At 50.0% G+C, this 13,772-nt stretch overlaps 2 protein-coding genes across 2 annotated transcripts; both read right to left on the reverse strand.

Annotated features, from left to right (window-relative positions):
* Window positions 1–1,602: 1,602 nt before the first annotated feature.
* On the reverse strand, window positions 1,603–2,489 carry LOC149402254 (uncharacterized). The gene is made up of 3 exons (XM_089608287.1): window positions 2,325–2,489; window positions 1,870–2,250; window positions 1,603–1,773 (listed from the first exon to the last, which is right to left on the reverse strand). Exons 1-3 carry the CDS (start codon window positions 2,487–2,489, stop codon window positions 1,603–1,605), a joined length of 717 nt encoding a protein of 238 aa, XP_089464413.1.
* Window positions 2,490–10,829: 8,340 nt separating this feature from the next.
* Window positions 10,830–11,417, reverse strand: LOC149402255 (uncharacterized). The gene has a single exon (XM_089608288.1). The coding sequence runs from the start codon at window positions 11,415–11,417 to the stop codon at window positions 10,830–10,832; it is 588 nt and encodes a 195-aa protein (XP_089464414.1).
* Window positions 11,418–13,772: the final 2,355 nt, after the last annotated feature.

A 13,772-nucleotide genomic window follows, 5' to 3' on the forward strand; every position in this document is an offset into this window, starting at 1 on the left:
GATCGGGGCCCTAAGCGGTGCACATTGCTCGGAGTTTGGAATTTTGAGCTTAGCGTCGAGGAAGAGTTGTGTAATTAACCCGCCATGGCCAAGCATGACATCGGTGTCACGTCTCGCGCAGAACAAGAATTTTTCTCGTAGCAGCCTCCCGATGATTATCCCTTTTCCCGTAACGATGCAGGCCAAAAGAGCTAGTCGTTGGTGGTCGAGGTTGTGTGGCCGCAATTTTGGGAGGATCGAGGCACAAATGAAGTATTGCCATGCCTTGGTTAAGCGGTTGATACTCGAGATCGTGAGGAAGCTTGGGACTAATTGCCCGTGCACGGTCTTCGTCTTGTACGTGGCACCGGGATGAACAAGCAAATGGATCCATTCTTCCCATTGCGGTTGGATAGTGAGGTTGAAGTAGTCGTCATTCTCGAGCTCCGGGATGTCGAGATATGCGTTGAGAGCGGCCAGCGAGATGTTGATGCTCACATTCCGAGCCCGACTACATTGCCGTCCGTCACCGAGAGATTGGCGTAGAATTCCCGTACAAGTTTCGGTGAGGCCGGAGTAGTGATGTTGCACAAATTTCCCCACCCAAGAGCCTCAATTTGAGCCACCATGTCTCCGCATTGTCGAGTGGGCTCTAGGGTGCGCTCGGGAATCAACCCCTTTTTGGAGATAACGTCCCACACGTCTCCCGTACCCTCGAGCAATGTCAATGGTCGAGGCAATGCGACTCCCGTTCGACGGACTCTCTTGGGTTGGGTACGCGACGATGACGCTCGGTGCATCTACACAAATAAGCATGTAATAAGTGAACGTTATCGGAGCTAATGCTTATATCATGAACTTATCTACCCCCTCAAACACAAATTTCAAAATTCACTTCACAAATGTCTAATTTCGTGCAAGGATTTTCACTCGGGTATTTCATCGAACACCTAGTAGGCATGCCAATTCCAACAAAATACTTGAATTATGAACACCCAAATGAAATTTCCACAACCAATTAAGCATCAACAACACCCTAGTACCAATCCTCCAAAAAAAATTCGAATTTAGAAATGTTACCTTGTAATTCTTGGAGATGAATGGATGAATGAGAGTGAAATCAAAGAGGGAATCACCACAATGTTGAGTAGTATGTGATATACAAGTGATTACGTCTCTAAAAATGTATTTGATTCGAAAAAAAATTAGAGACTTGGAGAGAAAATGGGTTAGGGAGGAGAAAATTTTCGGAGAAGAAATGAGGGGAGAATGAATTTTCACGTTTTAAAAAAAAAACAGTTTTCTCGGATCCGCGCGCCGCGCGATCCAAAAAACTGGTATCGCGTGGTCCGCGCGTATGACTCTGGAAGTTGACGCGTCAAAATTTTTGGACCTCGCGGCGCGCGAAATGGGCCTCGCGCCGTGCGGTCCAAAAAATTTTGAGCGAGCGGACCGCACGTAAGACTCTGGAAAATTCGCTGGAAATGGTTTTTTTTTTAAACAAATAAATAAAAAAAAAACTCTTAACAAAATAACTTCAAAGTAATGCGATGAAAGAAAACACGGGTTGCCTCCCGCGAAGTGCTTTAGTTAACGTCCATAGCTTGACGGGATACCGATTTATTATGCGATGATGTCGAGGTACGCCACCGCTCTCTCGTTTTCAAACACGCCGCCATAGTATGGCTTCACTCGCTGCCCATTCACCATGAATCTCTCGCCACTTGCACTCTCGAGCTCGTACATGCCGGATGCGAATGTTTTCGTGATAGTGAACGGTCCGGACCACCTTGACTTGAGGTTTCCGGGAAAGAGTCTCAACCGGGAGTTATAGAGGAGGGCTTGTTGTACCGGGTTGATCTTTTGACACGATATGTTTGTGTGTCATGCCTTCGTCTTCTTCTTGTAGATTCTCGCGTTCTCAAATGCTTCGTGTCGGAACTCGTCGAGTTCGTTGACTTCAAGAAGTCTTTGTTTCCCGGCTGCCTCGTGGTCAAAGTTGAGGAACTTCATCGCCCACAACGCTCTATGCTCGAGCTCTACCGGAAGATGGCACGCCTTGCCATAGACTAGTTTGTACGGAGACATACCGATGGGAGTTTTGAAAGATGTTCGGTACACCCATAGAGCATCGTCGAGCTTGTGAGCCCAGTCCTTGCGCGAGCTTCCAACCGTCTTCTCTAATATCTTCTTTATCTTGCGGTTAGAGACTTCGGCTTGACCATTGGATTGAGGGTGATACGCCAAGGCCTTCCGGTGAGTGACACTATACTTTGCAAGGAGCGCAGCGAATTGTCGATTGCAAAAGTGGGAGCCTCCGTCACTTATGATTGCTCGCGGAGCACTTCTTTCCCGTCGCTTGTTGGAGTAGCCTTTGCTTCCACCCATTTGGACACGTAATCGACCGCGAGAAGGATGTACTTGTTTCCATAGGAGGGTGAGAACGGACCCATGAAGTCTATCCCCCAAACATCGAACGGCTCTATCTCCATTATGTTCTTCAATGGCATCTCATTCCGGTTCGAGATGTTTCCAGTCCGTTGGCATCAGTCGCATGACATGACAAAATTACGGCGATCTCGGAAAAGGTTCGGCCAAAAGAAGCCGCTTTGAAGCACCTTAGTCGTCGTGCAATTGGGCCCGAAATGTCCTCCACACTCTAGAGAATGACAATGATTGAGTATGGAGGGCATCTCGTCGTCGGGCACGCATCGGCGGACTATTGAATCCGTGCACTGCCGGTAAAGGATCGACTCTTCCTGTTGTCGCTCGTTTTCGGACAACGATTCAGGAACCAGAAGTGGTTAGGCCCAAGGCTGGACCAAGTGGCCTCGCTTCGGTTCGAGCGTGTCGGACTTGGTATCCCAAGTCGTCCCTTAGCTGTTGGTGATGTCTATCTCGTCCGAACACCTGAAAAGATAAGAAAAGAGGTGTGAACTACAAAGGGAAAACAGAGGGGGTGCCTCTGTTTACCTCTCCAACGTTCAACATTAGTAGGATTGAGGTGGAATATTGAGGGTTTAAGTGTTTAGAGGCCAAAGATGAGCGAAACGAGCGAGTTACGAGTTCGGCAGCGTTTCGGGACTCAAAATTGGATTACCTTTGGGAGAGGACGGACCTCTGTATTTATAGGCGACCGAGGGGTGTTTTGGGCAACCCCTTGGCCGAGTGATGTATTTGGGTCGGCCATTGGCCGAGGCGAGCCTTTGGGCCTGCCAATGGCCGAGGCGAGCCTTTGGGCCGGCCAATGGCCGAGGCGAGCCTTTGGGCCGGCCAATGGCCGAGGTGAGCCTTGGGCCGGCCAATGGCCGAGGCGAGCCTTGGGCCGGCCAATGGCCGAGGTGAGCCTTGGGCCGGCCAATGGCCGAGGCCAGCCTTTGGGCCGGCCAATGGCTGAGGCAAGCCTTTTGCCGGCCGGGAGTTGGCCGGATGGGACTTGGCCGGCCGGGAGTCGATCGGACGGGACTTGGCTTGTCGGGAGGGTTTTGCCCTTGTATGTCCAGACTAGCCAACAACACCTCGCTTCCACGTGGTTCTTCGAACCGTGACGTGTATCGACTTCTTTGTCCCTGTCGGTCATCGACGGGCCGACAACATTAGCCCCCCGAGTTTCCGATCGAGTGTGGGTCGAGTGGAAACTCAGTACTTGCGCCGACGTGCGGACGTGGGACCAACGCTCCCGGGTTTGTGAGCGCACCGTAGAGAGGTTTTTAGTGCATCACGAGGGACGGCTTTTGCGCGTCGCGAGGGACGGCTTTTTTGCGTTGCGAGGGACAACTTTGGTGCGTTGCGAAGGACGGCTTTTGTTGTCTTTCTTTTTACGTGTCTTATGTTCTCAACATACTATCGTAATCGATTTGCACGGTTTTGTCGGTACGCGTCTTATTTTCTCGATTTGCCGACGAGGGCGTAATCGATTTGCGCGGCTAGGCAGTGCGCGGCTTATTTTCTCAATTCACCAATGAAGGCGTAATCGATTTGCACGTCTTATCAGTGCGCGGCTTATTTTCTCGACTTACCAATGAAGGCGTAATCGATTTGCACATCTTGGAGGTGCGCGGCTTATTTTCTCGACTTACCAATGAAGGCGTAATCGATTTGCACGTCTTATCGATGCGCGTCTTATTTTCTCGATTTGCCGACGAGGGCGTAATCGATTTACATGGCTAGGCAGTGCACGGCTTATTTTCTCGATTCACTAATGAAGGCGTAATCGATTTGCGCAGCTTATTTTCTCGATTCACCAATGAAGGCGTAATCGATTTGCACGTCTTATCAGTGCGCGGCTTATTTTCTCGATTTACCAATGAAGGCGTAATCGATTTGCACGGCTTCGTTGTGCGCGGCTTATTTTCTCGACCTACCAATGAAGGCGTGATCGATTTGCACGGCTTCGTTGTGCGCGGCTTATTTTATCGACCTACCAATGAAGGCGTGATCGATTTGCACGGCTTTGGCCTCGTGGGGCCTTGGTGCCACATTTGTGTGACCAGGTTTTCCGTGGACGCTGGCTAGACCAGTTTCGTCCGGCGAGCGCATGCCTTTAAAACTCATTTGTGACTCACTGCTTATTGGCGCACGAGCTGGGCGGCGAGCGTGACCATACCACCTCATGAGCGTGGCACACTCGGGTACGCGTGTCATGTGATAGGCGGGGTTAGATGTAGACTTGATCCCCCGGGGAGTGTGGCACCTTAGTACACTGGTCGCGTTTTTGGGTTGAGTCTCTTGGGTCGAGTCTTGTGCCCTTGTGAACGCGATGCCATAGCGCGCGCGTCACGTTTGGGGACTCAATTGGCCCATTCTTTCTCTCACGAGAGTGTCGTGGAGCGAATTTTGGTGCGCCGTTAGGGGCGACCTACGCACGTCATAAGGGACAGTTTTTGTGTTGCTTGTATGAGAGCACGCATATTTGTTGTCGAGACTTGTGAGTCTATCGGTTATTGGTGAGTCAAGAAGTCGTGCATGTCTGACATGAGGACTTTCAAGTCGAAACTCGAGGAATAGACCCGACCTGAGGAGCTATATGTGAGGTCGACTCGAGGGTTGTTCATGTGTAGAGTCAGCACGAGGACTTACCAGCCGACTCGCGGACTCGGGACTCAACTCGAGGAGTGACCTCAACACGAGGAGTTATGTGTAGAGTCGGCACGAGGAGTCATCAATCGACTCGTGGACTCGGGACTCAACTCGAGGAGCGACATCAACTCGAGGAGTCATGTGTAGAGTCGACACGAGGAGTTAGTCGACTTGTAGACTCGGGACTCAACTCGAGGAGTCATGTGTAGAGTCAATACGAGGAGTCAGTCGAGTCGTGGACTCGGGACTCAACTCGGGGAGTGAACTCAACTCGAGGAGTCATGTGTAGAGTCGACACGAGGAGTCAGTCGACTCGTGGACTCGAGACTCAACTTGAGGAGTGAACTCAACTCGAGGAGTCATGTGTAGAGTCGACACGAGGAGTTGTCAGTCGACTCATGGACTCGGGACTCAACTCGAGGAGTCGTAAGTAGAGTCGACACGAGGAGTCAGTCGACTCGTGGACTCTGGACTCAACTCGAGGAGTGAACTCAAATCGAGGAGTCGTGTGTAGAGTCGACACGAGGAGTCAGTTGACTCGTGGACTCGGGACTCAACTCGAGGAGTCATGTGTAGAGTCGACACGAGGAGTCAGTCGACTCGTGGACTCGGGACTCAACTCGAGGAGTCATGTGTAGAGTCGACACAAGGACTTGTCAGTGGACTCGTGGACTCGGGACTCAACTCAAGAAGTGACCTCAACTCAAGGAGTCATGTGTAGAGTCGACACGAGGAGTCAGTCGACTCGTGGACTCGGGACTCAATTCGAGGAGTGAACTCAACTCGAGGAGTCATGTGTAGAGTCGACTCGAGGAGTCGTCAGTCGACTCGCGGACTCGGGACTCAACTCAAGGAGTGACCTCAACTCGAGGAGTCATGAGTAGAGTCGACACAAGGACTTGTCAGTCGGCTCGTGGACTCGGGACTCAACTCGAGGAGTCTTGTGTAGAGTCGACACGAGGAGTTATCAGTCGACTCGTGGACTCGGGACTCAACTCGAGGAGTCATGGGTAGAGTCGTCACGAGGACTTGTCAGTTGGCTCGTGGACTCGGGACTCAACTCGAGGAGTGACCTCAACTTGAGGAGTCATGTGTAGAGTCGACGCGAGGAGTCATTAGTCGACTCGTGGACACGGGACTCAACTCGAGGAATGACCTTAACTCGAGGAGTCATGTGTAGAGTCGACACGAGGACTAGTTAGTCGACTCGTGGACGGAGGTTGCTTCTCTTTGGGACCTTCGGCCTAACCATCGGCCCCTTGAGACTTTCTTATACTTCTGTTTTTTGTTTTTGTTTTTGAGTTGTTTTGATTGAGTATTGCTCCCTATTAGCCCCCCGAGTTTCTTGTGTTTGTGAGGCGAAAAGCAGGAAACTCTCGTGTAAGGGATATACAATAATGTGTCACAATAGGTAGCGCAACTTTTTATTGTAATAACGAGGTTGTTACAGCTTGCCATGGCACTTGACCTTCTTAGGGAAAAGAAAACAACATGCTTGAAATAAAGCGATTACAAAGTTTAGCAAGTTCAGGCATGAATTTAACGGCGAAAACTGTGTTGGTCGCGGCCGCGAATGGTGCGAGCTTGTTCTTTAGTTGATGAGCCGCGTTCATCGTTTCACTTCTCTCATGCTCGAGGTTTCTGAGACGTTGCCTGTCGTGGGGCTTATTGTAGCGGTGATGACGTTCTCTTTCTTTTGATGATTTGGGCGCTCAGTCGGGGTTGTCACCTTGCTAGCGCATGCCACGAACTCTTTGAGATTCCCGCCTCGAATCAGGGAGTCAATTTGCTTCCTAAGTTGGTAGCACTCAACTGTCACGTGTTTGTGGTCTTGGTGATATTCGCATTGCTTGCTCCTGTCTCGCGTTGCGGAGATCCTAGATTCTCCCTGTGCAAGCTCAGGATCTTGTCGGGCGTCGTGTTGAGAGGGACGAATGGTTACTTCGGGGTCGCAGAAGGATGGTCGTTAGGGGCCTGACCATTTCTACGCCTTTTCCTTCGCGAGTCGGGACCGACGGCCGGTGCGACGAGTATGGCAACGCGCTTCTTGTTGGGTGCTCGATTAACAACATTGGGTGGTTGGTGTCTCAAGACGACCTCTCTCGCGATCTCGCGTTGGGCGTTGAGTTTTTCTCTCAAGTCACTCCCATGAGGTTCCCTTCGGGAATTGAGGCGGTCCCTCAAATCTCCGCCGGCCGTTCCTATCACCCCTGGCAAGGATATGTCATTCAAGCGATGTCCTTGACGGACGCCGTGACCATCGATGTCGTCATCTCTCCGGGGGTTTTGGACACAAATGGTGAGCTTGGAACGTTTCTTTCGTGACCTTGAGCTTGATGTGGTCTTTCGAGGGTGTCCCCTCGAGGGCGCGTGCGTTTGTCCACCCGACGATCGATGTCTTGACGTGGTCGCCTGAGGGTGTCCCCTCAAAGGCGTGCGTCCACGTTCACTTTTGTGAATAGCGTGGTCGGGATTGGCCTCGTTGGTTTTTGATCTTGCCATATAGTTGGGGTTTCTCTGGTTGTAGTTGATGTGGTTCTCCGTGCCGTAGCCGAGGAGGTCGGCGATAAGCGTGCCGTCGATGCAGGGGTGGTCTAGGACCTCGGCGAGCCTCCGAGCCGTGTCCTCTCGGAGCGTGGCCTCGGGGTCATTCGCCATGTCTTGGGGCTGGCTCTCATTGTCACAAGGTTGCCCTCCTAGACGATACGCTAGGTTCCTGAGGCCGTACCTCGAGCTAGTCGCTCGGGTGCCCGCGGAGGCGGCCGGCAGGTGACTCATCTATCGAGAGTCTTGCAGAATGCGAGAAAAGAAGTTGGAAGGGATAGCTTTGCCAAGGTTGGGAGATCCTCTCCTTCTAGCGCCAGAATGTTGTCGCTCGTTTCGGACAACGATTCAGGAACCGGAAGTGGTTAGGCCAAAGGCCGGACTAAGTGGCCTCGCTTCGGTTCGAGCGTGTTAGACTTGGTATCACAAGTCGTCCCTTAGCTGTTGGTGATGTATATCTCGTCCGAACACCTAAAAAGATAAGAAAAAAGGTGTGAACTACAAAGGGAAAAGAGAGGGGGTGCCTCTGTTTACCTCTCCGACGCTCAACATTAGTAGGATTGAGGTGGAATATTGAGGGTTTAAGTGTTTAGAGGCCAAAGATGAGCGAAACGAGCGAGTTATGAGTTCGGCAGCGTTTCGGGACTCAAAATTGGATTAACTTTGGGAGAGGATGGACCTCTGTACTTATAGGCGACCAAGGGGTGTTTTGGGCAACCCATTGGCCGAGTGATGTATTTGGGTCGGCCATTGGCCGAGGCAAGCCTTGGGCCGGCCAATGGCCGAGGCAAGCCTTAGGGGCCGCCAGTGGCCGAGGCAAGCCTTGAGCCGGCCAATGGCTGAGGCAAGCTTTGGGCCGGCCAATGGCCGAGGCAAGCCTTTGGGCCGGCCAATGGCCGAGGCAAGCCTTGGGCCGGCCAACGGCCGAGGCAAGCCTTGGGCCGACCAATGGCCGAGGCAAGCCTTGGGCCGGCCAATGGCCGAGGCAAGCCTTTGGGCCGGCCAATGGCCGAGGCAAGCCTTTTTCCGGCCGGGAGTTGGCCGGACGGGACTTGGCCAGCCGGTAGTCGACCGGACGGGACTTGGCTGGCCGGGAGGGTTTTGCCCTTGTTTGTCCGGACTGGCCAACAACACCTCGCTTCCACGTGGTTCTTCGAACCGTGACTAGTATCGACCTCTTTGCCCCTATCGGTCATCGACGGGCTGACAACACTTCCTAATAGTATCGTCGAACGTCAGAGAGGAATTTCTTCTTCTGGTCCTGGTTGTAGTCCGGAAGCATCTTGTTGCTCACTAAGAAGTTGATGATGTCGGCATACCATGGTGTTGCCACCTTTTCCACTGCTAGCAATTTTTCGTCTCGGAAATTATCGTCGATAGGCACCTTTTGGTCGTGGATGTGGGTGAGGTCTTCTAGGCGTGAGAGGTGGTCGGCTACGAGATTCTCCGTCCCTTTCTTGTCTTTGATCTCCACGTCGAATTCTTGGAGGAGGAGAATCCATCGAATGAGCCGCGGCTTTGCATCTTTCTTTCCCATCAAGTGTCGGATCGCCGCATGGTCGGTATAGACAATGGTCTTGTTGCCAATGACATAAGGTCGAAATTTGTAAAAGGCAAAGACCACCGTGAGGAGCTCCTTCTCGGTGGTGGTGTAGTTGATTTGGGCATCGTTGAGGGTTCGGCTTGCGTAGTAGATTGTGTGGAAGGCTCTTCCTCTTCGCTGCCCAAGAACCGTACCTACGGAAAAATCGCTTGCATCGGTCAACATCTCGAACGGCTCGTGATGAATGCCTCCATGCACTCGTTGGTGAAGATGAACTTTGTATCCTTCTCGAGGAGACCACAAAGAGGTTTTGTGATTTTCGAGAAGTCTTTGATGAACCTCCGGTAGAAGCCCGCATGCCCCAAGAAGCTCCGCACACCTTTGACCGAGATTGGTGGGGGTAGTTTCTCGATCGTGGAAATCTTTGCTCGGTCTACCTCCAGCCCTTGTGCAGAGACCTGATGGCCTAGAACAATCCCTTCTTTCACCATGAAATGGAATTTCTCCCAATTGAGCATGAGGTTGGCTTCCACGCACCGATCTAACACCTTAGACAAATTCTCGAGGCAAACGTCGTAAGTAGCACCGAAAACAGAGAAGTCGTCCATGAATACCTCTATAGTGCGCTCAACCATGTCGGAGAAGATGGCCATCATGCATCTTTGGAAGGTAGCCGGTGCGTTGCATAGGCCGAAGGGCATTCGCCGGAAAGCAAATGTGCCATACGGACACGTGAATGTTGTCTTCTCATGATCTTCGGGGGCGATGGCGATTTGATTGTATCCGGAGTAGCTGTCGAGGAAGCAATAGTATTCATGGTCGGCAAGGTAGTCAAGCATTTGATCGATGAGGGCAAAGGAAAGTGATCTTTTCGGGTGGTGGTGTTGAGCTTTCGGTAGTCCATGCAGATTTGGAAGCCTGTGACGGTGCGAGTCGGAATAAGTTCGTTGTTGTCATTTTGAATCACCGTCATCCCTCCTTTCTTTGGGACGCATTGGACTGGGCTAACCCACGAGCTGTCGGAGATTGGGTAGATTACTCCGGCATCGAGCCACTTCAATATCTCTTTGCGCACCACCTCCTTCATTGCCGGATTGAGCCTTCGTTGATGTTCAATGGAGGGACGGGCGTTGTCTTCCATGAGGATGCGATGCGTGCAAAAAAATGGACTAATTCCTTTAATGTCGGAAAGAGTCCATCCAATTGCCGGCATATGGGATTGCAACACTCGCAACAACTTATCTTCTTTCTCGCTGGTGAGGTGGTCGGATATGATGACCGGGAGAGTCTTCTCAGCTCCAAGGAAGGCGTAGCGGAGATGAGAAGGCAGCTCCTTGAGCTCGATCTCCGGAGGCTCCTCCATGGATGGTTTGCGTGGCTTCGGGCTTTCTCCTAGCTCCTCGAAATACTTCCTTTTATTAGGCTCGAACCCATCCATGTAATTCGCGTATTCTAAGGCTGCTCAAGTAACAATTTCGTTAGCGGAATCACACGAGTTAAGAAGACATACCTCAACGGGCTCATCCGAGCGGCAAGAATGGTCGTCAATGACCGCATCACAAAAATCGACCCGGAATATATCGTCGCTTTCTTTCGGGTATTTCATGGTTTTAAAGACGTTGAAGACGACTTCCTCATCTTGCACCCTTAACTTGAGCTCGCCTTTTTAGACATCGATCAAGGCTTATCCGATAGCTAGGAATGGCCTTCCCAATATGATAGGGATATTTGTGTCTTCCTCCATGTCTAGCACCACGAAATCAGCGGGGAAGATGAACTTATCCACCTTGACAAGGACGTCTTCGATGATGCCTCTTGGGTATTTGATGGATCGGTCCGCCATTTGGAGTGTCACTCGCGTGGATTTCACTTCTCTGATCCCAAGCTTTTGAAAGATGGAGAATGGAATGAGGTTGATGCTAGCTCCCAAATCACACAATGCCTTTTCGAAGTAGAGGTCCCCTATGGCGCATGGTACGGTGAAACTTCCCGGATCTTTCATTTTTGGTGGAAGCTTTCTTTGGATTATAGCACTGCACTCCTCGGAAAGTGTAATTATGCTACAATCATCAATCCGGCGCCTATTGGAGAGGATGTCTTTCATGAACTTCACATAGCTCGGCGTTTGTACGATGGCGTCGGCGAACGGAATGTTGACTCGGAGTTGTTTAAGCATCTCAACAAACTGCCCGAATTGCTCGTCGAGCTTGTTGTTCTTGAGCCATTGAGGAAATGGCACGGGGGCGTGCAAGGGAGTCGAGGAGGTAGGCATGGGCTGTGGTGGTGTTTATGATGATGCACCGTCTCCTTCTTTTTCCTTCCCCTTGTTTGAATTCTCAACCACTAACCAGCTGCGAAGACTGATTGCGTTGCATTGGTCCTTCGGGTTGATGTTGGTGTTTCTTGGAAGGTTCCCTTGTGGTCTATTGCTTTGAGCTTGAGCAATTTGACCCACATGTGTCTCAATGTTCCGGATCAACGCCATTTGATTTTGAAGCGCGGTTTCTTGATTTTGCATGATTTCCGTTGTCCTATTCATAAATGCTAGGAACATGTCATTTGGCTCGATCTTGGGCGTGGGCTGAATTGGTTGTTTTTGAGGTTGGAACCCCCGTTGTTGTTGTGGCTGCCCTTGGTTTTGGTTTTGGTACGCCGGTGAAGGTCGATTGTCCCCGAACCCTTGTTGTAGTTGTTGAGGTCTTCTCCATCCTCGATTGTTGTAATTGTTGTTTTGACCTCCATTGTTGTAGTTGTTGTTGGCGTTGTGATATTGGCCTCGATTGTTGTAGTTATTGACGTAGTTGGCTTGCTCGGCATGTACATCATTGGCTTGAGGGCAATCGTCGGTGAAGTAAGCCCCATTACACCAAAAACATGGCTCCGGTGTGGCTTGTGTGACCTTGGCTGCCACTTTCATCTCCTTGAGCTGTTTGTTAAGCTCCGCCATTTGTGCTAGCACTTCTTTCAACTCTTCCGATTTGTCTCCGGATGTGGTAGCGTGTGCGGTTGCGGGACCGAGCTTCATGAGTCTTCTTTCTACCGGGCATTGCTCGTTGGAACGAGCCAATTCTTCAAGCAAGTCATGGAATTCCGATGGCGTGTTAGTTAGCACCGTGCCTCCCGCGGCGGTGTTAACTAAGGTTTTTGTCGAGGTGAGGAGACCATAGTAGAATGTTTGTAGTTGGTCCGGCAAGGCTATCCCATAGTGAGGGCATTTCCTCATCATTTCTTTAAAGCGTGCCCATGCCTCATGCAAGGACTCCCCCTCCCATTGCCCGAAACTATGGATCGCATTCTTCAAACGGGATGTCTTCTCGAATGGGAAGAACTTTGCAAGAAATTTAGCACAAAGTTCCTCCCAAGTGGTGATGGAGTCGGTGGGCAAGGATTGTAGCCAAATCTTCGCTCGGTCACGAAGGGAAATTGAGAACAAGTGGAGTCGGATTGCATCGACGCTGATGTTCTGGATGTGGAATGTGCCGCATAGCTCGTTGAAGTTGGCGAGGTGCTCGTTCGGGTCTTCGGTTGGGCCTCCAGCAAATTGGTTTTGTTGAATCATGTTGATCATCTCGGTTTTGATTTCGAAGCCCCGGTTCTCAATAGCTGGACTAACAATAGCCGGACGATACCCATTTGTGGTGGATAGGACGTAGTCTAGAAGAGGTCGCTCCTCGGCCATTGTTGCTCCCTCGATCCTTTGTTGTTTTTGCTTCCGGTTTCGTTTGCACGTCTTTTCGATTTTGGGATCGATCGGTAGGAGGCTTGATTCACCGTCTTTTCGTATACACCTTTGCAAGTAAATACGAAAATAGATGAGAAAACAAAAATAAAAGAAAGTTCAAATAAAAGCTTATGAGTCGAATTGCAATTTAAAACTAATCCCTGGCAATGGCGCCAAAAACTTGTTGCAAATTTTCTCGCACACGCAAGTGCACGTGGTCGCAATAGTAATAAATCGTAAGAACGAGTCGATCCCTCGAGGATTAGCTAAATAAGGAATCCGATAATAACAAGCTAATATAGAACTAAATATAGTTGATGGAAATATTTTCACAAAAAATTCAAAACACGTCACAAAATTAAACAACTAGATGCACAGAACTTCTATTGGATAAAGGGAAGGACTATGGTTCACGGGTTCACAAAACAACTTGGATTCGTGAATTAAGAAAAGAAACAAGCTATTGAGATTCACACTTTTCACTACTCATACTTACTTTAATAGAATTGAAAGATCTCTCTCAAGTATCTAACAACCTAAACCGATACCGGAATATAATCTCTCGATCTCAACTCCTAACAAGCACGGCTAGCATAAAAAAACAAGAGTATTCTCACGAGTCTAAAACAACCTAGCTATATCTAGCCTAGGAATGAATTCTAGTAATCCACACAAAAACACAACAACCTTATCTTTCTCAAGCATTAGAGTTTAACATAAAACAAGCATGAGTTCATGACATTCATACAAGCATTAAGCATAGTTGTGGATTAAGTAAAAGTGATGAGAAAAACAACAACCTAACCATTCTAATACCATGAATCCTACATCGTAATGAACCCGCTACACCATAGCCCTACATGAGACTAGTTCATATTAATAACCATGACAATAAAAATGCTTAAA

The sequence above is a fragment of the Urtica dioica genome, chromosome 3 (assembly GCF_054948205.1).
Source record: "Urtica dioica subsp. dioica isolate 48M chromosome 3, U.dioica_male_clone48M_v1_H2, whole genome shotgun sequence".
Lineage (NCBI taxonomy): Eukaryota > Viridiplantae > Streptophyta > Magnoliopsida > Rosales > Urticaceae > Urtica > Urtica dioica.

Excerpts from the sequence above, each read along its gene's own strand:
- LOC149402254 (XM_089608287.1), bottom strand. The coding sequence starts at position 2,489 with ATGCCATTGAAGAACATAATGGAGATAGAGCCGTTCGATGTTTGGGGG. Across the intron at positions 2,251-2,324 it reads CAACAAGCGACGGGAAAGAA|TATAGTGTCACTCACCGGAA; the intron begins GTGCTCCGCGAG and ends CTCCTTGCAAAG. Across the intron at positions 1,774-1,869 it reads TCTACAAGAAGAAGACGAAG|TCAAGGTGGTCCGGACCGTT; the intron begins GCATGACACACA and ends GGAAACCTCAAG.
- LOC149402255 (XM_089608288.1), bottom strand. The coding sequence starts at position 11,417 with ATGCCTACCTCCTCGACTCCCTTGCACGCCCCCGTGCCATTTCCTCAA.